General features: G+C 40.9%; 1 protein-coding gene across 2 annotated transcripts in view; it reads right to left on the reverse strand.

Annotated features, from left to right (window-relative positions):
- Positions 1–12,714, reverse strand: part of KITLG (KIT ligand) — an 85,644-nt gene extending 72,930 nt beyond the window's left edge. The window contains exon 1 of one of the 2 annotated variants that reach the window (XM_005606468.4): positions 12,155–12,714. In XM_005606468.4, the coding sequence (XP_005606525.1) occupies positions 12,155–12,169 (15 nt within the window). In that variant the 5' untranslated portion in view covers positions 12,170–12,714. The remainder of the gene's footprint in view (positions 1–12,154) is intronic. The other variant, NM_001163962.2, reaches the window with a different exon arrangement.
- Positions 12,715–19,977: the final 7,263 nt, after the last annotated feature.

The raw sequence follows: 19,977 nt of genomic DNA on the forward strand, positions 1-19,977 counted from the left end.
TCTTTCTTTACAAAGGAGAATGCTAACCCCGATCCAGACCATTTACTAATCTCAGTTCAGGGTTACACAATCCTATTCTCATAACCTCCCCTAATCTCGTTCTGCTTTTCAATGACTACAGGTTTTACATTATTATAGCCATCATCCAAATGGAGCAAACTGAGGCAGAGAGGACAGTCTGATGCATATTGATCTGTTTGCTGGCATAAGCCAGTCCCTAAAGATGAGATATACCACTTGTTGAACATCAGTTCTGGGTCAGCCAATTTCCATATATTATCTGATTTAATCTTCCTATTCTTCCAACCATGGACTATCGCCCCATTATACATATGAGGACATCGAGGCCTAGAGAAAGAAAGTAGGAACCTGCACATGGTCTTGGTGTATAACAGATCTAGGATGTAAGCCTCACTGTGTCTAACTCCAAAGTCCATGCTCCTTCGAGTGTCTATGAGGCCAATGAGTCAAACACTTTGCACAAACATAATTTAGTGCTTAACAGCATAGCCGGAAAACATGTGTTAAGTCTCAAAAATTTTTTCATAATAACCCAATTCTGTGAGTGACAATCACAAAGCAGGTATACAACATACTAGTTCCAGGTTTAAAAAGTAAGAAAAGGAGGGAGGAGGGAGGGAAATGGGAGGATGGAGGGAGAAAGAAAAGCTGCAAAGTGTTATTATTCTATGTTACAGAAGAGGAAGTTAAGGTTAAGAAAAGATTAAGCAAAGTTAAACAATTTGCCTAAGATTCCTTGGTAAGCTGGAGTCAAGAGCCAGAGGTAAAACCTAGATGCTTTTGACACAAAAGCCCTGTGCTTTCCATTTTCCCTTGATGAGCGGCTCTATTTCTCTTGATGCTGAAAATGACTTCTCCCCGGAGAGAGGGAAAAGTAGGAAATCACTCACCAATTCATGGGAAGGACCCATGTTCTGTCCCCCCAGTTCGAGGTATAGCACAGAGTTTAAAAACGCAGGCTCTCGTTCCAGACCGCCTGGTTCACAAGCCAGCTCCAGCACGTATTAGCTCTGTGACCTTGGGCACATGATAGAAAGAAGTAACTTTGCTCTAGGTAAACTATCTTGCGATTATAATTATACACATTTAGCTCTCTTTTAGTTTTTGTTAAAGTAGGGAAGGAAAACAATTAAGTTATCCAGGACTAAAGTGAATTTGAAGCCTGAGTTATTTGGATAAATGGCCTCAATTTTCCCTTTCATTCTGATGTGGAGACTTTGCAATTAAAGCCACTTTCTTTAAGAAAGGAGTCATCACTGTTGATAAGCTTACCACTTGTTCAATGCTAATGACAACAGCAAATATAGTAAATAATAAGTATAGTAATAGTGACTGGACTAAGGGTTTTTTATGGATTATTTCATTTAATCTTCATAACTACTGTTAGAAATGTACCATTGCTCTCCCTATTTGGCAGATGGGGAAACTGAAGCTCGGAGGATTATGTGCTTTAGCCAACCAAAGCAGGACATCCAACTGCAGTCTGTTTGGTTCATCACACCTCTGCTCTGTTGTCTCCTTCACACTCATTCAGATGATGCCAGGACCTTCCAGGCAACGCCTTCATTTCCACCAAACTGCTGATGAGAAAGTTACATAGCGATGCTGCTGATAAGGGTGCTCCAACAGTCATTCATTTAAAAAATTGCAACATCAATACAGAAAATGCATTTTTACTATTCATGCAGTTGGACTGACAAGGAATTACAAAGTAAAGGTCAGAACTTAAATGGCTGGTGGTTCTAAAACCCAGACAGGAGCATAAAGACATTATTCTTAAATAGTTTTCTAATATGATCACAGTCACTTAAAACTGTCTTCAAAAATAGCCTGAAAACAGGGTCAGAGCAAATCGATTAAAGTAATCCCTGAAGCATCTTCTTTTCCAAGAAGTTATTATGAAATATAATTTTAAAGTATTTTAAAACCTGCCCTCTGCCGACAAAAGTACCATTTTGTATAACACACACCAAAGTTTGGACAGTAATTCTTAATTCCATAAAGTCAAATGGTAATTTACAGGTTATAAGGGTCCTCCCTCACAACAGTCAGATGAGGCAGGCATCTGACAGGTAGGGTGATGGAGGTGGCAGAGGCTGGGGACCAAGCCCAGGCTCCCTGGCTTTGGGAGTGATGTTGCTCTGCCACAACCATTTACTCTCCTGGGTGGTACTGACGAATTAAGTCAGAAGCAACCTGTCACTCACCCAGACACTCAGCTTTGTCTGCTCTCAGTCTTCTCCATATAAGATTAAAAGCCATCATCTGCACACACAATTAAAAAAAAGAGCTCAAGCCTTACAGATTGTAAGTAGACCTAAATATGGGCGCGTTCTATGCAGTGGTAAAGTGGAAAGTAGTCTTTACAATTAGACAGCCTCGGCTTCAAATCCAAGCTCTTCTACTTCTTTGCATTTCTTTTCCTTTAATCCTGGGCAAGTTTTCTTAATCTCTCTGAACTTTAGTTTCCTCATTTGTTAAAAAAGTGATATTAATAATAATACCTGCTTCATAACATCTTTTTGTTAGAAGTCTGTGGCATGGTGCCTCATCCATGGTCAGTAATCAACAGATACTGACTAGTCTTATTACTTCCCTTTTCAATAAACTGCTTTTTCTCTTCGTAAGCAGCTTGCCTTTTGCCTATTTTGTATAACCGTTTCCTTTCACAGAAAGGGGAGAAAGGTAAAGAAGTTAAAATTGAGGGAAAAACTTGTTTAATTTGCTAAGAGGGCTGATGAAGGTTCAAGAAAGTAGATAATGTATAAACAAGGCAGTTAAGGTCCTAATCTCTAAAGATTATTTTAATTCATTTATTCCTGTAAGCCCCACAGCCAAAACCAGGAATTGCTAACAATGAATTTATTTCTTATAGCATGTGGATTTGCTGTAATGTTTTGTGATTTGCTATTCTAGCAGAGAAGGAAATATTTACTAAGTGCAAGCCACCGTGCTGTTAGACGGTCTCTCTCAATCATCACATCAATACTACTACTAAGTAGTTATTTCTGCACCCATTTTAAAGACTGGGAAAGTAAACACCTACTGAAGGTCACACAGTTAGTAAGTAGCAGAACCAACACCCCATTTGATCTATCACTCAATACAATGTTTTCTATTTTCTCACATGGCCTTCAGTTTCGCTAAATGATTTTGCATATCCACTGAAATCTATTGCTGTAAACGTTGAGCAAAGTAACCTTTCCAATCGTCACCCATCACATTTCTGTGTATAACAGATCCAATACAGTAGCTAAAATCTGCCTTCCATTAAAAAAAGAAAACCTTCTAAAAAACAATATATCAACACCTAACAACCTGAATCAGGCATTGATTCATTCCACAAAATTTAATATATATTTATTGAGCATCTAGTATGAGCCACTTGAATCATGAAATTTTTGTTGTCCAAATTCTATTACTGGCAGCTGTTTTTAGTATCTGAGTTGCATTTATTTGTTTGTTTATTTGAAGTGACATTAACTTTTTTTTTCTTCTAGGAAGATTGGCCCTGAGCTAACATCTGTTGCTGATCTTCCTCTTTTTCCTCTCCCCAAAGCCCCAGTGCTTAGTTGTATATCTTAGTTGTAGGTCCTTCTAGTTCTCCTATGTGGGATGCTGCCTCCGCACAGCTTGATGGGCAGTGTGTAGGTCCACGCCTGGGATCTGAACCCGCGAACCCTGGGCCACCAAAGTGGAGTGTGCGGACCCAACCACTATGCCGCCACCCTGCGGGTCCCTGAATTGCATGTGTTTTGATTCAATGTTCCTGTAAACAGAACGCATATCTTTGACGTACTGAATAAGCCAGACAAATGCACTGTGGTTGTGCCAGCTACATCTCTTTGGATATTAATCTTGGTAATAAACACTTGGAGTTGGCAGAGGAAAGACCTTACCTTAGTTGCCTTATCTGTGAAATGGGATTAAAAAAATAGTACCAATCTCCCAGAAGAAAAGTCCTATGAACTAATCTTGGAAATGTTCTCTACTAAGTGCCATTTTGGCATGATCTTATTATCAGGGTGATTTGATTTTATAAAACAATGATGGAAGCTATTTAAAATGGCTACACATTTAAATGTCAAACACTGGACACATACAGTAGGCCCCCGTTATCTTTGGTTTTTGCTTTTTGCAGTTTCAGTTACCCACTGTCCATGAGATCCAAAAATATTAAATGGAAAATTCTAGAAATAAACAGTTCATAAGTTATTGCGTGCTGTTCTGCATAGTGTGATGAAATCTCGAGCCATCCCACTCCATCTCGCCCAGAATGAGAATCATCCCATTTCCAGCGTTATCCACGCTGTACACAGTACCTGCCATTAGTCACTTAGTAGCCACCTTGGTTATCAGATTGACTGTCATAATATCACAGTGCTTGTGATCAAGTCACCTTTATTTTACATAATAATGGTCCCAAAGCACAAGAGAAGTGATGCTGGCAATTTGGATATCCCAAAGAGACCCTGTAAAGTGCCTCCTCTAAGTGAAAAGATGAAAGTTCTCAACTCAAGGAAAGAAAAAGAATTTTATGCTGAGGTTGCTAAATTCTATGCTAACTTTTATTACAGTATACTGTTATAACTGTTCTATTTTCTTAATAGATATTGTTGTTAATCTCTTACTGTGCCTAATTTATAGATTAGACTTTATCATAGGTATGTATGTATAGGAAAAAACATAGTATATCTAGGATTCAGTATTATCCTGGTTTCAGGTATCTACTGGGGTCTTGGAACATATCCCCTGCGGATAAGGGGGGATTGTTGTACTGTGATCATTTATCTTTCTAATGAGCAGTAGAATGACATGTATTAGAGTCAGTCCTCCACCTGACAGAACACATCGGTGATCTCTGCATAGGGCCGACTGAATACAGCTTTCTAAAATCACCAGAGACCCAAACTAAAGCAATCATAGAGGTTTTAATTGGTCATCAAAATGGGAAATCCCTAATGTATTGACTATTTCAGAAGCATTAAATTGTAGGTTTACACAGAACCACAAACAATGATGGGTGACCGCTGAGGTTTGTTTTGCAATCTTTAGGTTTTCTAGATCACATTAGAAACCATTTCATATGAAACATCTCTTTTCTTCTTCCCTCTGCCCATCTATAGCTCTGCAGCTAATACAAATTTTAGCAGCCATCCATATGGGCACATATCCCAGAAGGGGGGGCAAGGCCTTTATAACACAACCCACTTTCTCTGCAACACTCTTCTTGGAAACCATAATCCGTGTTTTCACAAGGCAGTTGTCTAGGAAGGCAGTGAGAAAGGGACTCCAAGGAAACAGTGGAAACTCAGCACAAGGGGCTCCTTCACAAGACAGCCACTATTAAATTGTAATTTTTAGAGGCAACCTGGTTTATTATCACTCAAACATTCATATTTAGATGAAACAAGCCAATTACGAGATGTGATTCAGTCCTGGGGTTTGGTAAAGGCAATTAAATGAAAAGGTTCTTGGCTTTCAAGCGATTTTACTTCGAGGCATAAGAGAGGCAAAAGTTCTAAGCACCCACAGGGCTTTTGTTCAGAAGATGAACTTATGTCCCTGAAAGGGCAACAGAGTATGCGTATACAAAACAAACACAACAACCCCCTCCGGGCCGTGCTCTTTCCTCCCAGGTCTGCAGCGGGGGCACATTATTCTGTGGGGTGCCATTTCTGGAAAGGTGAAGGAGGCTGAAGCTTGCTTTCTCAAGTGAGCAATGACGATAGGTTTGCTCCCGCTGTCATCTTTTACACCCTTTTGCATGGTCACCCTAGAGAGCAAAGGCATTCTTTGCAAGGCAACTGCTGGATTTTTGAGCTGCCGTCTGTGCACCCAGAACACAGAAAAGGCACCTAACTGCCAGCATTAAGGCCACATTCTAATGAGCAGCACTCAAAACCCCAAGATGACAGCCACACCTGCAAAGTCAAGTGCCGAATTCTTGCACCCATATAACCAAAAGATGGCTGCAGCTGCTTACTTGACTGTCTGGATCATTGTCTCAGTTCTGAATTTTGTTTTAATGGGTGCTGACTAGACTTTGCCAGTGCTTAGAGGAGGGGAACATTATCATCATTGTCCAGGCTCTATTTTCTGAGGAATCCATGGTCTCTTGGCTGGAGGAGGGGTCCAGCTAATCTTTGAATATTCTTACGTCAACAATGAGAAAAGGACTGTTGTGGCATCTGACTTCTAAAGAAAACCTGCTACTGGGCTTGCCCCAACTCTCAGCTGATGTCAGTCCAAGAAAGAAGTTAGGAAAGGAGGAAGGCGGAGGTGTTCCAGAAATGGTATTGAAGCTGCAAAAAGCCAGATCAAGGAGAGGCTTGGCCAAGTGTCACCCACAGGAACTGTCTTTCTCTGAGGCAGAAAGACTGCTCCCTCCCAGGCCAGCCTCTGTCTCCAGCTGCAGACCCGCCTCTTTACTACCTTCCCAGGATTAACTCTAGGGCGAGATTCAGAGATACTGCTTAGACCCAGTGACTTGCCTAAGACTTGTCCCAGGCCTCTGAGACTCAATGACTGGCAATGGAGCCAGAGCCAAGTGCAGGACCCACCCCTCTGCTCCTCCTCACTAACGCTCTTTCTACTACATGAGCAGACTCTCCATTTCTACTCCGTGCACACAGATAGTGGAGACTGCGGGGGCAGAAAAGACAAGCAAATATAGGGAGGCATTCATTACCTTTCGTAAGCTTATCCCCTCTGTCTGACTTTGTCTTATGAATCTTCCTCACTTATAGAACTTAAAGATTAGAAGAAAGAAAAGATACTCTTCAACTGTGGATATTGCTAAAATAGGAAAGTGTTGATATCATTCTTGTTATAGAGAAATATCAAGCAGCAGGTGAAATGCTAAAAGTAGAACAGTCTAAATTTAAATCTCCTTCATTTCTCCGGATTGGCTGGTTCATAATTATAAAACAATGGTTATAATTTGTATTCACACGAAAGCAATGGCTACATAAATCTCAGAACCAAAGGAAGCTTAAATGCCATCTCGTTCAAACCCCTATTTCACTTGTATCTTAGAAATAGAGAATTTTAGACCTGGAAGGGACTTAGAAATCTCATAGTCCTACTTTTTCATTTTACAGCTGAAGAAACTGAGGTTCAGAGAGATTCAAATACCTTCTCAAAGTCACACAACTTAGTATCCATGCTAATAAAAGAACTCCATCCCGTGATATCCAGGTCAATGTGGCAGCATAGAAAAATAGTAAGATGTAACAGAAAGACAAAGAGAGCTCCATAAAGAAAAGTCTTCCTTTAGATGATACACATTGTGATTTTAAAAGAAGAATCATGAGCCTAATTATAAGAAAATCACCTCCCAGTACCTCCTTTTTTCTGGACAGAAGGAAATAGGTAGAGATGGGATAATGACAATTCTCTCAAATTCCCAGCCCTTGTAACAGTTCGTAGCATGCTCATAATGAAGTGAAAAGGAAAGACACCTTGCTGCATCTCTAACTCAGTAAGGCTACGGTCAATGGTTTCTATGAGACAAAGTCTTTTCCAAATTACCCTGAAAACAGCACCTATTATAAAAGCATCCTGGCATTCTCTCAATTTGTTTCATAAATTGTTCTGACTACACAGGTGACTAACACCCAAAACAGAGTCTCCTGCAGCTGCTTGTGATTCATGTACTAGAAAACAAAGATAAAAAAGATCACACCTCAGAGATCTATATCCAAATGCCTTACCCTGATTTACAAAAGGGACCATTAAGGTAATCAAGAAAAGGAAAAAAAAAAATCTCCCAAACTTGCATAATGAAAAAAAAAAAGTCACTGAATGTTGCCTGGTAAAGACAATAAAGACACCCTGTAGAAACGAATGCCTGGCTCAAGGGCAAGTACAAGAACACCAGGGGATAGGAAGCTGACCAAGTCTCTTTAGTCTAAAATAAAATCAAATAAACCCTCAGAAATGTACAAGGGGAACTTGGAAAGCATGAGTGTGGAAATATGGAAGTGAATCAGAGACTGATAATATTTCCACCTTTTTGATTTCTATTTTCACTTCTAATTCTCTCATTCATTTTCACTTTTAAAGAAAAACTGTAAAGAATTTAATATTTCTCATGCCACGTATAGCCTCTGTTTTCACACATTCCTGGTTTGATGTGTGTTAACTACAGTCCATAAACAGATACCAGCCTCTAACAGGAGGCAATCATACAGATTCAGATGTACAAAACCTTGGTCTCTGTGATTTGCTGGGAAAGCATCGTTTACCTGCAATTGCCAGTTTTTCTCTGGTTTGTAAGTTAGCCAGCAGGCAATTCTTTTCTAAGGGACAATAAATTCATACTGTAATTGTAGTAAGCCACTGTCCTGGGACAAAGACATACATAAAATCTCTTTAGTCTTTACCACCACCATGTGAAAAAAATCTTTATAACTATTTTATAATCATTGTACAGATTACAAAACGGAAATCCCAGTAAGTTTAACCATTTGCCCAAGGTCATCTGTCTTACCAGCGGTAGAACAGGAATTAGAATCTAAGTCTTCAAAAGCTAGAGCCTAGGATCTTTCCACTATTTCTTAGGTGCTCTTCAGTCACGGATGGGGAAGGACACGTGCAGTAGTGTGGGGTTCAACAGATCATGCAAGAAACCTCCAATACTCAGACCAGCTATTTGGGCAGGGATTTTTTTTTTCTATTATTTATGAGGATGGAAAGATTTCAATCACCTATCATTAAAGAACAAATGAGACTCACAATTTGCTATCTTCAAAGCAGCAGTTACATAAATACAATTTAGCAATTTTAATTGGTTTGGTTCAGGCCTTCCGATTTCCATATGGTTATTTTCCTTGTTTTATGTTCAATGTAATCGACAGCACTTGAGTTTTAAAGTCTTGGCAGAATGTATCAATTAAAAGCTACATAAATTAGAATTAGTCAAAGCACACATGCCAAATTGAGTGATTTTAAGGACAAGATTAAAAAGTGCTCTTTTCATAAATGTTAATTTTTTTTCTATAAACACACATCATTATCCAGATGACAAACTTCATACAGACAAAAGAAGGATATTTTCGTTGGAATAACAAAAGCTAACAAGCATTCTATTGCTTCTTCTCTGAGCACTAATGTGTGCCTAAAATGGCCTTTTCTATACTGTCTGTGAGATGAATTTTTCCTGTTTTAGTATTTCTAAAACTGACAGCATTCATGAAACTCTCACAAATCATCTCAAAACTAAAAAATAAGTACAACATTGATAAAAATGGTGCCAGGCCCATTAAACTGATAGCATTTTGCCAATTGATCTTGTAAAATATGCTACCCAATTATTATTTAATATACCAGTATATCAGAGGATTATGTTGACTAAAATGATTAAACACTGAAATAGATGTTCTTTCTAAGCCAGAGCCACAATTCCCTTCAGAAACTGTAGAACCACACAATATGAATAAAACAATCAGAAATGTGAAAAATGCAAAACACCCACTTCTACAGACTTGTGATTAAATTTATTGTTACAATTGCTCCTCCTGTAGTTAAGACTACTACTGCCCATGTAATTATTTTCCAAATACTGAAGTCCACCACACGTGCTAAATAAATGAAAGAATCATTTATCAAACCCCAAGTGGTTATGGATGGAATTTCCAAACTTATTTAGCTTGACTGAAAGGCCAGAATGCCTGGTGTCCCTGTGACTCTTGGACACCTGCATAATTCAAGTTAAAGTTTATTATTATCACTATTATTAAATTTTCTTTTTATATCTTGGGTGATGGGAGAGTACAGAACCATTTGCCTTATAATAGAATATTGGTAGTGATGCCATCTTTATAAATGACTATTTAAACTACTGAATATTAATAGATACTCCTCCCTGGCAAGGATACCATTTGATTCAGTAGAACAAGTGATCTGACTTAGTGTCTGATTTTCTTATGCTACTCTCCATCTATACAGAGGTGCACAGTTCATTTCTTTGTAACTTTTGCATTAGGAAATTTAACAATATGAAGGAAGATCTAATCCCTCCCCCAATTCCACGGATTATTTTATTGATTCCGTGCCATTTCCAGTGTCCCCTTTTTCAGTGGCAAGAATGTGGAATTATTAGAAGTATCCTTAAAGGAAACCTTGAAGGTCACTGGATCCCAGGCAATGAATGCCTTCATTCAACAAGGACACTGCCCTCTTTGCCTGCAAGCCCTTTAACATCAGCAAGTCCCCCCAAAGGGCTTGCACTTTAACTTGGTCCCAGCAGGTCACATTTCTAAAATACTTAGCCGTCTCAAATGTCCCTGGTCGGCAGCACTGAGTCACCAATGCCACAGTGTTTCAAGCTAGATCAACCTCTAGCTGTCAATGGAATTATTCCATGTAATCCGATTTACACAGCCATTTAATCAAAGTGAGAAAGGAGATTACAGAGCTCACATTTGTTTTGCAAAGCAAGGGTGCAAGGATCAGCCATCCTCCTGACTCTCACAGTGACTTGAGGGCACATCGCCCCCCTTTGGCGTGTTGGTCATTAACCTGATCTGTCTCCAGTGTTCTTGTTTAAATAGGAAGGGTTAGGCTCTTTCCCTGAACTAGAAGGTAGCGGTTTCTCCATCCAGATCTCACCACTACCATTCACGTGGGAAGATGCTACTATTACAAGGATTTGGTTCCCCGCCCTCGCTTACCTTTCCACAAAGCAGAATGCTTGTACAAATCAAGGAATTACATTAAAACTTTCGTTTTGTTGCCAGAGTCCTTAACATTTGCATTTTAACAGCACACACTGCTGATTTCCAAGTGTGGCGTTCAGGGCTTTGCCAATAAACTAACCTGCCTGCAAGAGAGGAATCTGCGCTTGTCTCCTCTCCGTCTTAGGCTGACACTCTAGAGACGACACAAACCTCTTTTCTGCCAGGCCATGTCCCTTCCCCCTGCACACCGGTGCAACGGGCTCGATTCTTCCTACTTCCTTCTGAATGTGTACATTTCCCAGACCTAGATATCTACTTAAAATACGATACGAAGCAGGTCATTTAGTAGAGCATTTTCAGCACATGGATGCCTTCACTCTAAACAGACGATTTGTACAAACCCCCAATTTCCCTTTTTCCCCACCACTTCCACCCCTTCGACACATTTCAGGAACTGCAATCTCCGACAGAACCTCTGGGGGGTGAAAGGGCAGCCTTACCCAACCCGCAGCAGATACACAGAGAAATTCCTAAGGGGAGAAGCGGGAAGAGGTAAGAACTGCAGCGGTGAAAGAACCACTGATGGAAGCACCGTGGCGGCCCTTCCTAAAGGACAAGCCAGATATCTGCTTCAAGGGAAAATAAAATCTAATTGTAACTCCGGGCGGTGCTTTACTCACAGTGTTTATGTAGAATGCACAATTTAGCAGCATTGGGAATTACCGCAATAACTATCATTAGAGGTGCCCATTGGAAAAGAAACAAAAAACTTTTTCTCTTCTATAAAGGAAGTAAGTGGGCGCAATGTGGAGGTATTACCCCGTCTGGAGCTCTCTGCGGAGCTCACCCAGAGCCGCTAACCTGCCAACCCCGACCGGAGCCAAGTTTCTCGGGCCGGCCGGGAAGGTTCTCAGCCCCGCGGAGCGCTGCCGCTGAGGAACTCCGGGTTGGCTTCGCTCCCGGGGCTGCACCCGCGTCCCTACCAGCCCCGCGCCTGGCTGCGGGCTGCACAAAAACCTGGGTGCGAGAGAGCGAGTGTGGCGCGCGGGGAGCTGTTTTTTAATTTCCCGGAATCCACGGGAAAATGTCTCCCGTGCAAAGCCATGCCTTCCTGTGGTAACTTAAACGCCCCGGTCAAAGTGCAGATCCTTCCATCTTACGGGAACTGCGGTTCCCGACTGACAGCTCCAAACTTAACGGTGGCGCCTCCAAACTTGACGCCCGTTCCCTCGCATCACTCCCACTCCTCCTCCTCCTCCTCGCTCGGGCTCACCCTGGGCGGGCGGCTCCGGCTCGCACGCCACGCTCGCCTCCCCCGCACCCTCCTGGCTCGCCAGGCAGGTCCAGCCCGGCCCGGCCTGGCAGCCGGTGCCGGGACGCGCCGGCCTCTCCCGGGTCCCGGGCGCGATTTTCCTGGAGAACCGGCGAGCTCCCGGGCGCGCCCTACTCACTTGTGTCTTCTTCATAAGGAAAGGCAGCGCTGCGATCCAGCCCAGGCAGCGGTGTGGCGACTGCGTTTAGCTGTTCTGGAGCTCCAGCATACTGCACGAGCAGCGGCTGCAGATAGTCCACGCATTGGGCAGCCCGAGCGCAGCGCCCTCTCTCCGGCCCGTGATGCCCGCGGCGCTCCCGGTCCCGGCGCGAGGCGGCGAGTGAAGCCCGGCCGGCCCGCCGCCAGCACTTTTATATAGCTCCCTCCCGCCTGCTCCGGACACGCCTCCTTCCCTTCCGGAGCCCCGGGGAAGCGAGACGGGGCAGGGGCGCGGGGGGAGACCAGGGAGGGCGGCCTGAGCACTGTGCACGCCCCAGAAGTTGCACAGATCTGGCCCAGCGCGTCCCCCCGCATGGGGGCCCCGGGCGCTCACCGGCGGGAGGCCACGAGGGCGAAGCCTAACAACCTGCAGCCGCTTCTGGCGCTGCGCTCCCGGCGCGGCGTGTCCCAGCTCGGCGACTCAGCTCCGCCGGGGCTCACCTGGCACCGCCAGGGGACGGACGAAATACATCGCGCGCTGGCGAGGGTCTGGAGCTCCTGCTTTTAAGAGGCGGTGCGGGAAAGGAGTTCACCGTGTGCCTAGCAAAGAACTCACCCCGCCCCGCCTTAGGGAAATAAAAAAAGCTTAATTAGGATCTATAGTTAGGCCATCATCTTAAACCGCCCTCCCCATTTTTAAACAATTACTTTAGTGAATGAATATTTAATAAAAGAGTTGTTGACTCTTGGTTAAGTATTGCTAAGGGAGATGCTATTTTCGGAATGGTTTACTGCTCCTTCTTTAGACATTAAGATTGAAACAGAAGCGATAGATTACTACATGTGCAGGTCGCCAACACAGCAACGGTTTTGAAAGCTGTACTTTTTTGTTAGAAAAGTTTTTGAAATCGGAAAGATAACGCATCAACAATAATAATAGCTAACACTGTGATGCGCTTAATTATACACCAGGCTAGGACTTTACCTAGGTTGTCTTACTAAATCTTTCCACAAATCTACTGTATAGGTCCTATCATTTTTATTTCTATTTTATAAATGATGAAACAGAGGTTTATAAAGCTTAATTTTCTTAAACCACAGCTAGTAAATGGCAGAGATCAAGTTGAATCCAGAGCCCTAGCTATATAGCCTTTAAAAAATACTTAGAACAAATCTTTTATTGATTCTCCAAAGCCCTTCTATATTTGTTCTTCTACCTGAAAACTATTAAAAAGCATTTTATTAATTTTTAAAAAGAAAATGTTAACTAGACATTAATGTCAGTAATCTTTGGGAACAAGAATAATGCATAAATTTAGGAATTGTGTACTTTAATGAGAGTAGGATTCCAAATTTGCCCTAATTAGTTTGGCCAGTGTGCTTTTGTTACAAATGAATATGTCAAATCTATAACTGTGCAAGAGCAAGAAACTAGGTAAAATTTGAAGCTGTGTTAGTTTTCTATTTCTGCTGTAACAAATAACCGCAAACTTAGTGGCTTAATACAACACGAATTTATTATCTTACAGTTTGAGTATCAGAAGTCCAAGATGGAGCTCACTAGGCTACTGTTGGCAAGGCTGCGTTTCTTATAGAAGCTCTAGGGGAGAACGCCCCTCCTTGCCTTCTCCAGCTTCTAGAAGCTGTTCACATCCTTTGGCTCATAGCTTCCTTCATCTTCAAAGTCAGTAATGGTGACTTGAGTCCTTCTCACATCAAACCACTCTGACCCTAATTTCTGCCTCCCTCCTTCTACTTCTAAGTGCCTTGTGATTACACTGGGCCCACCTGTTTAAGCCAAGATGCTCTCTCCACTTTAAAGTCAGTTGATTAGCAATATTAATTCTATCTGTAATCTTAATTCCCCTTTGCAGTTTAACATAACATATTCACTGGTTTCAGGAGTTTACGATTGTAAACTGTGTGAGAGAAACCTTGACTAGATTGGAGTCACTGAGGCCTGTAGGGGGAGCACTCACACCCTATCATACATGCTCAGTTACTCCAACCAGGAAGAGAGACAGGGCTTCCATCTCTGTCAGGAAGTACAAGAGCTTTACTATTGAAGGAAGATTCTCTCCCCGCCTAGCAACAGCCCAGCCAATGAGAAATGCCACAGCTCAGCCAATGAGAAGCCGTTGTGGCCCTGAACTGCTTTCCTCCAATGGACCTTGGGTTAGAACAGCCTCTCTCTACGCCCCCTTTTCTTCATGAAAGCACGCTCTCCTCCTTTATTCTGTGGGTTTACCTGCGGTTTGCCATAGCATGCACATCCTGAATTGCAATTTTTTTTGGCTATTCCCAAATAAACATGATTTGAGGGTAAAATAACAGGTGCATTTGCTTTTTAAGTTGACATATATGGTGTCAGGAAAGTGAAATTTGAGGGTGGCAACTCCCAGAATCCAGCGAGGTACAAGCGCTAAGCCCTGTGTGCTCGTCCCTTCTGTGAGTTGCTGCCTACTTTCAGTTGAGTGAGTCTTCGCTCGGATTCTAGGCTCTGGTTTCCTTGAGTTTTGAGTTCTCTGACTTTATTTGGGATTGGGAGAGGCTTTGTCCTTCCAGTTCAAGGCTCTGTACTTGGGTTCAAAGCATCATCCCTGGTGAGTACTCAGTTCTTTTCCCAAGGTAGGACAGCTCCTTTGGGGGTCAGGCTTTCTGAGAATCCAGGAGTTTTTCTTTGGTTTTCAGATTCCTTTTGGAATCAGGGCTGAGAACCCAGCAACTCTCTTTTGTTTTTAGATTTCTTTGGGGATCAGGGCTAGGACTCTAGCAATTTTCTTGGGTTTTCAGAGGAAATTTCAGAAATGAGATGCTGGTTATCTAAATGTTCTGAGGGAAATCCTCCTTCAGGGACCCTGGCCAGGTTTATGTTTAAGAACTCTGGGCCCCCTACATGTGCATTTTTAACTAAGTGGGCCAAACTGACCAAAAGCAGTCTGGAATTGCAATGACCATTATGGGGAACTTTTGATCTCCCCAAAATCACTTTTCTTGAAAGCAAACTCGAAGACCACAGCTCTAAAATTAAGCAAAACAAATGGTACATGTATTTTCACTGGTGTCTGGAGGCTTCTGGGTGCACACAAAGTTCTAAAGTCAGCTCACTACAAGATACCTTGTCTAAATTAGTCAAAACAACTAAAACACTGAGGGAGAACAAAATGGCTTCTGAAACCACATGTTCCCCTCCCCTTTCTTCTTTGTCTCAAGTGCCATCTTGTTTGTCTTCCTTGACTCCTTTGTCTCAGACCCCAACCCAGCAGCCATCTTGTGCCTAGGTGCCCCTCCAACACCGTCCTCCTCTCTTACCTTCTGCAAAAACCTGTCCCTTTAAAATCAGACTCTCTGAGAATTCAAATGCTAACCCCCTATTATTTCTAAGTTAACTGGAGCAAATAAACAACCAGAAGGAAATATATAAATAGCAGTTACCCTAGACTTTTGATAATAGACAAAAACAGCTCTAAAAGAATCCTTACAGCATGCAAATAAAATTCTTTAGTAAAAGACTTTAGTCGTCTGAACAAGTAACCTTAACTTAGTCCAGTTAACTTCTGCCAGAAATACATTTTGGATCCAACTATTCTTTTGAGTTTTGTACCTGAGACATGGCTAAAAGTTTTTAAATGAAGACTATGAGGTCTCTTGTGTGCCTGTCTCTACATATGTCTATGTACATATGTTATAGAGATGTGACATTTTTCTACCCTGGACGGTGTTGCCAAAACTAATTTGTAAAGAGCCCTATTTAATAGCCTCAAAATTAAACACCTATAGATTAAGTATTCCTAAACTTCAGAAATATAATGGAAACTAACTCAAATGCTTTTCAAGTTTATATGATCTAGGATTAATCTTTAGTAAATAAAAGCTAGCTTACGGTAGTTGGTTTAATTGAAACAGATATAGTTTTAGAGTTATCAATGCTAAATATAAGGCAGACACACAGTTTCATTCTACCTGGGTTGTTAAACTCATGTTATCTCTGTTTCAGAATTTGTCAGAAGAAAGTAACTTAAGATGATGGTTGGCTGTTTAATGACTAATCTAAGCATGGCTGTTGAAAGCAAATAATTTAAATAAATGTAAATAAGATCAAAGTTCTTACTAAGTTAAACTAAATGATGGATAGTCATTGAATACCTAAATCATTTCCAAATAAGATAAACATTAATTACTAAACATGGGTTCATCTACTTTTGGCTCTCTATTGTAGAGAGGCTAATCTGGAAATTTATAAAAGGTATTTATAAGTTGGCCAAGCCAAAGAATGCTAATATAATTCACGATTGCTTACTTCTTAGTTTTCACCAGGAATTAACGATTCTAAGTGTAAAGATTTCTAATATATGTAACTAAAGCTACTATGAACAAAAACAGAAACAGCTCTGTACACAAGGAAAGTAGGATGTGTGTTTCGGTAAAAGAAGGTATGAGGAATGGAAATGTATTTTGCTGAGGAAAAGGAAAATACTTTTGTCCTAAAGAGAGGCTGGTTATTTTAGAATGGGAAAGAGAAAAACATAGGGCAAAATCTGAATGTAAAAAGAGAGTTGTAGAAGGTTTATGGAAAGGAATCTTAGAAAAGGAATTTTACGTGTGATCAGGACCGGCAAAGATTAAAATTAATGAGTATTAATATCAAAATAAGTTGATGCAAACTTAAAATTTGGCTTTGTTTTCTGTTAAAAGGACAGACTATTGGACTATTGGTCTGCTGGTGAAACAGATTGTGGAAGCTTCTTTACCTTTAAGTAATATGCCTAGAAAACAGAGATTTTATGTTTTATTAAAATAATTTTCTGGTTTTTTTTTAAATCGCGTCTTTACTTAGGGAAACAGTCTCCTTAATATTAAAAGAGTTAAGTTTTACTTACAACTATGTGGCCTTTTGTATTTGCCTTTGAAACCTGTTATTGTTACTTTGGTCAAATAGATCCTTAAGTATTATTTCATGATGATGTGTGATCCTATTTGGTCAAATGTCCAAACCTTCTGATATTATTAACAAGCTTCTCAAAGTATTCAAACTCTAAATGACATCTTTTTGACCTGGATGTAACTTTGGGAGTTTCCAGAGGACACCAGGGACATCTCAAAAGATTTATCTCTCTCTTTACAAAAAGAGAGAGATTATGCTAATTAGGCATATTTGGTATGTCAAGTTACATGAGAAGCATGTTTGAATAAGCGATAATAAACCTTTTTAGAATGTTACTAAAATGTGTTCTAGAAATTGTATAAAATTCCCCCAAATCCGATGTCTTAATATAATGTTATTACCTGTAATTCTAGTTACTATCTAAAATATATGTCACAGAAATACCTAAATTTCCTTGTCAATTGCTTTTACTCATTGACTTTTCAAAAAGTCTTTTGTCAGTTACAGTTATTGTCTTACTCTGATGCTTTTACAAATATGTTTCATTTTTATAGAGATTCATGGAAAAGACTTTGACAGGTATTCTGTAGTACAGGCTCGGCTAACTTTAAGATCATAACACTGAACTGGGTGGGAGTTTCAGGAACTTGAGTGAAAAACTGATTGCTTTGATGTTTTGTCTTTCAGATGTAAAGACCCCTTTTTCTCCTCTTCTTTAAGCTATCTATAAATTACAGCAATTTGGTAAAGTATATCTTTGCAACAAGGGTTAAAACATTTATCTTTTTCTCTCTACTTGATCCCTCTAAAATTCGGAAACTCTTAAGTATTCTTTTCATGACAATATAAGTATTTGCAAAGGTTCAGTGAAGTCCTCTTCTCCTTGTAACAGGACACAATTGGAAATATTGGCTGCATTACCAAGGCTTTGACTATAACATCATATTCAAGAAAGACGTAATTTTAATTTAACCCCTTGGGAAGGGAAAACAAGATCTTTTGAATATTTGTATGAAAAGTTTTGTAGGACCATCTATGTAAGTTGAATTAGTTGTATCTTTCTTAACATGTCCACGTATTTAGGCAACCTCTTGGCATGTAACAACAGTATCTGAGCCACAGTTATGTGATACTAATGACTCTATGTCAATGAACAAGTCTATAAATGATATCACTTATGTGGGAGCCTTATGTACGCCCTCAGGTTACATCTACATCTATGGAGGTTTCAGTAATGGCCTTTATGCTTAGGCAACTCATTGCCTTAACAGCTGGAGAATAAAGATGATGTGCCTTTGCTGTATTCACTGTCCTATTCTCTCTACATAATGAGAGGCCTCTCACTGGTTGGTTCTATTATACTTCTATAACTACTTTAAATGAGAAATTCCAGGAGGCATGCGTGATTCTTGGTTTGTCTTTGCAGGGAGAGTTTTCTTCCCGTGGATCAGAGTGACTGCCAATGAACAAATGACCAGGAATCTCTCTCTGACACTAGAGGAATTGACCGACTCCACAACGAAGACAGTTTCAGCTCAGCAACAGTTGCTTAACTCATTGGTCAAGGTAGCTTTGGATAATCATATAGCCCTTGATTATATAACCCTGATCAAGGAGGTGTCTGTGCAGTGGCAAACACCTACTGTTGCACACAGATACATGCCTCTGGTGAAGTAAAAACCCAGTTACCTAAGATTAGAGAGCAAGTGCATTGACTACAACAAATTTCACTTAACAATCTGTTGTCTTTTGTTTTGTTGGACTGGATACCTTCAGGTCTGGGCTCCTTGTTTAGAATCATCCTACAAATTGGGCTTATAGTATTGCTTTTAATCCTACTCTGTATACTTATTGTAAAGTTCTATACCTATTGACTGTTGACCCTCTGTAAAAATAACCCGCTCTATAAGGTGATGCTGGCTCAACACTTCAAGATAATCTCCAACACTTATGACTTTAGTGAAATATAGACTTTAGATAAGAAATGCCTGAGAGTTCTCCCTCCTAACCTTCCTTGTTACTCAAATTTGATCCAAGTGATTTCCAACTACTATGCACCTTCCCTCCAATGCAGGACACAACAAACAGGAAAAATTCTTCCTGGCACTGAGAGACAAGGCCACTATGTGCAGAGAACCTGAATGTTGATCAGCGATGCTTTTGGAGAAAAAAAATCTTGATCAAAAGGGGAAATGTGAAGTGAATAAGAGAAACCTCAACTAAACTGGAGTTGGGAAGGCCTGAGGGGGAGCTCTCAAGCCCTATCACACATCGTCAGTTATTCCAAACACAGAGAGCTAGGCTTGCATCCCTGACAGGAAGTACGACTACTTTACTACTGAAGGAAGATTTCTCTCGCCACCTGGCAACAGCCCAGCCGATGAGAAGCTGTTGCCGCTCTGAACTGTTACTCTCCCCCAAAGGACTTTTGTTTAGAACAACCCCACCATACTCCCCCTGTTTTCTCTACAAAAGCAAGCTCCGCTCCTTTATTCTCTGGATTTGCCTATAGTTTACCATAGCATGCACATACTGAATTGTGATTCTTTTGGCTGTCCCTGAATAAATTTGTTTTGAGGGTTAAATAACAGGCAAATTTGCTTTTTAACTTGACAAGATAGTGACATTTTTGGGGGGCCATTATTCTGTCTATCACACTCACTGAGTACCAAACAGGTTTGGGGAGAACACGGAGTGATATGGACTTGGTATGTCACTGTGCATCCTTCATCAAGTGCTTCACTCAACGTGGCTCTGGAGCTCCCAGCTAGAAGGCTGCCTCCCCCTCCATAGTTACAAAAATAAATATTTACACAAAGGACACTGGTTGCATATTGGTTAAGTTTATATGCTCTGCTTTGGTGGCCTGGGGTTTGCCGGTTTGGATCTCGGGCACAAACCTACACACCACTCATCAA

Source organism: Equus caballus, chromosome 28 (genome assembly GCF_041296265.1).
Source record: "Equus caballus isolate H_3958 breed thoroughbred chromosome 28, TB-T2T, whole genome shotgun sequence".
In the NCBI taxonomy this organism is placed as follows: Eukaryota; Metazoa; Chordata; class Mammalia; order Perissodactyla; family Equidae; genus Equus; species Equus caballus.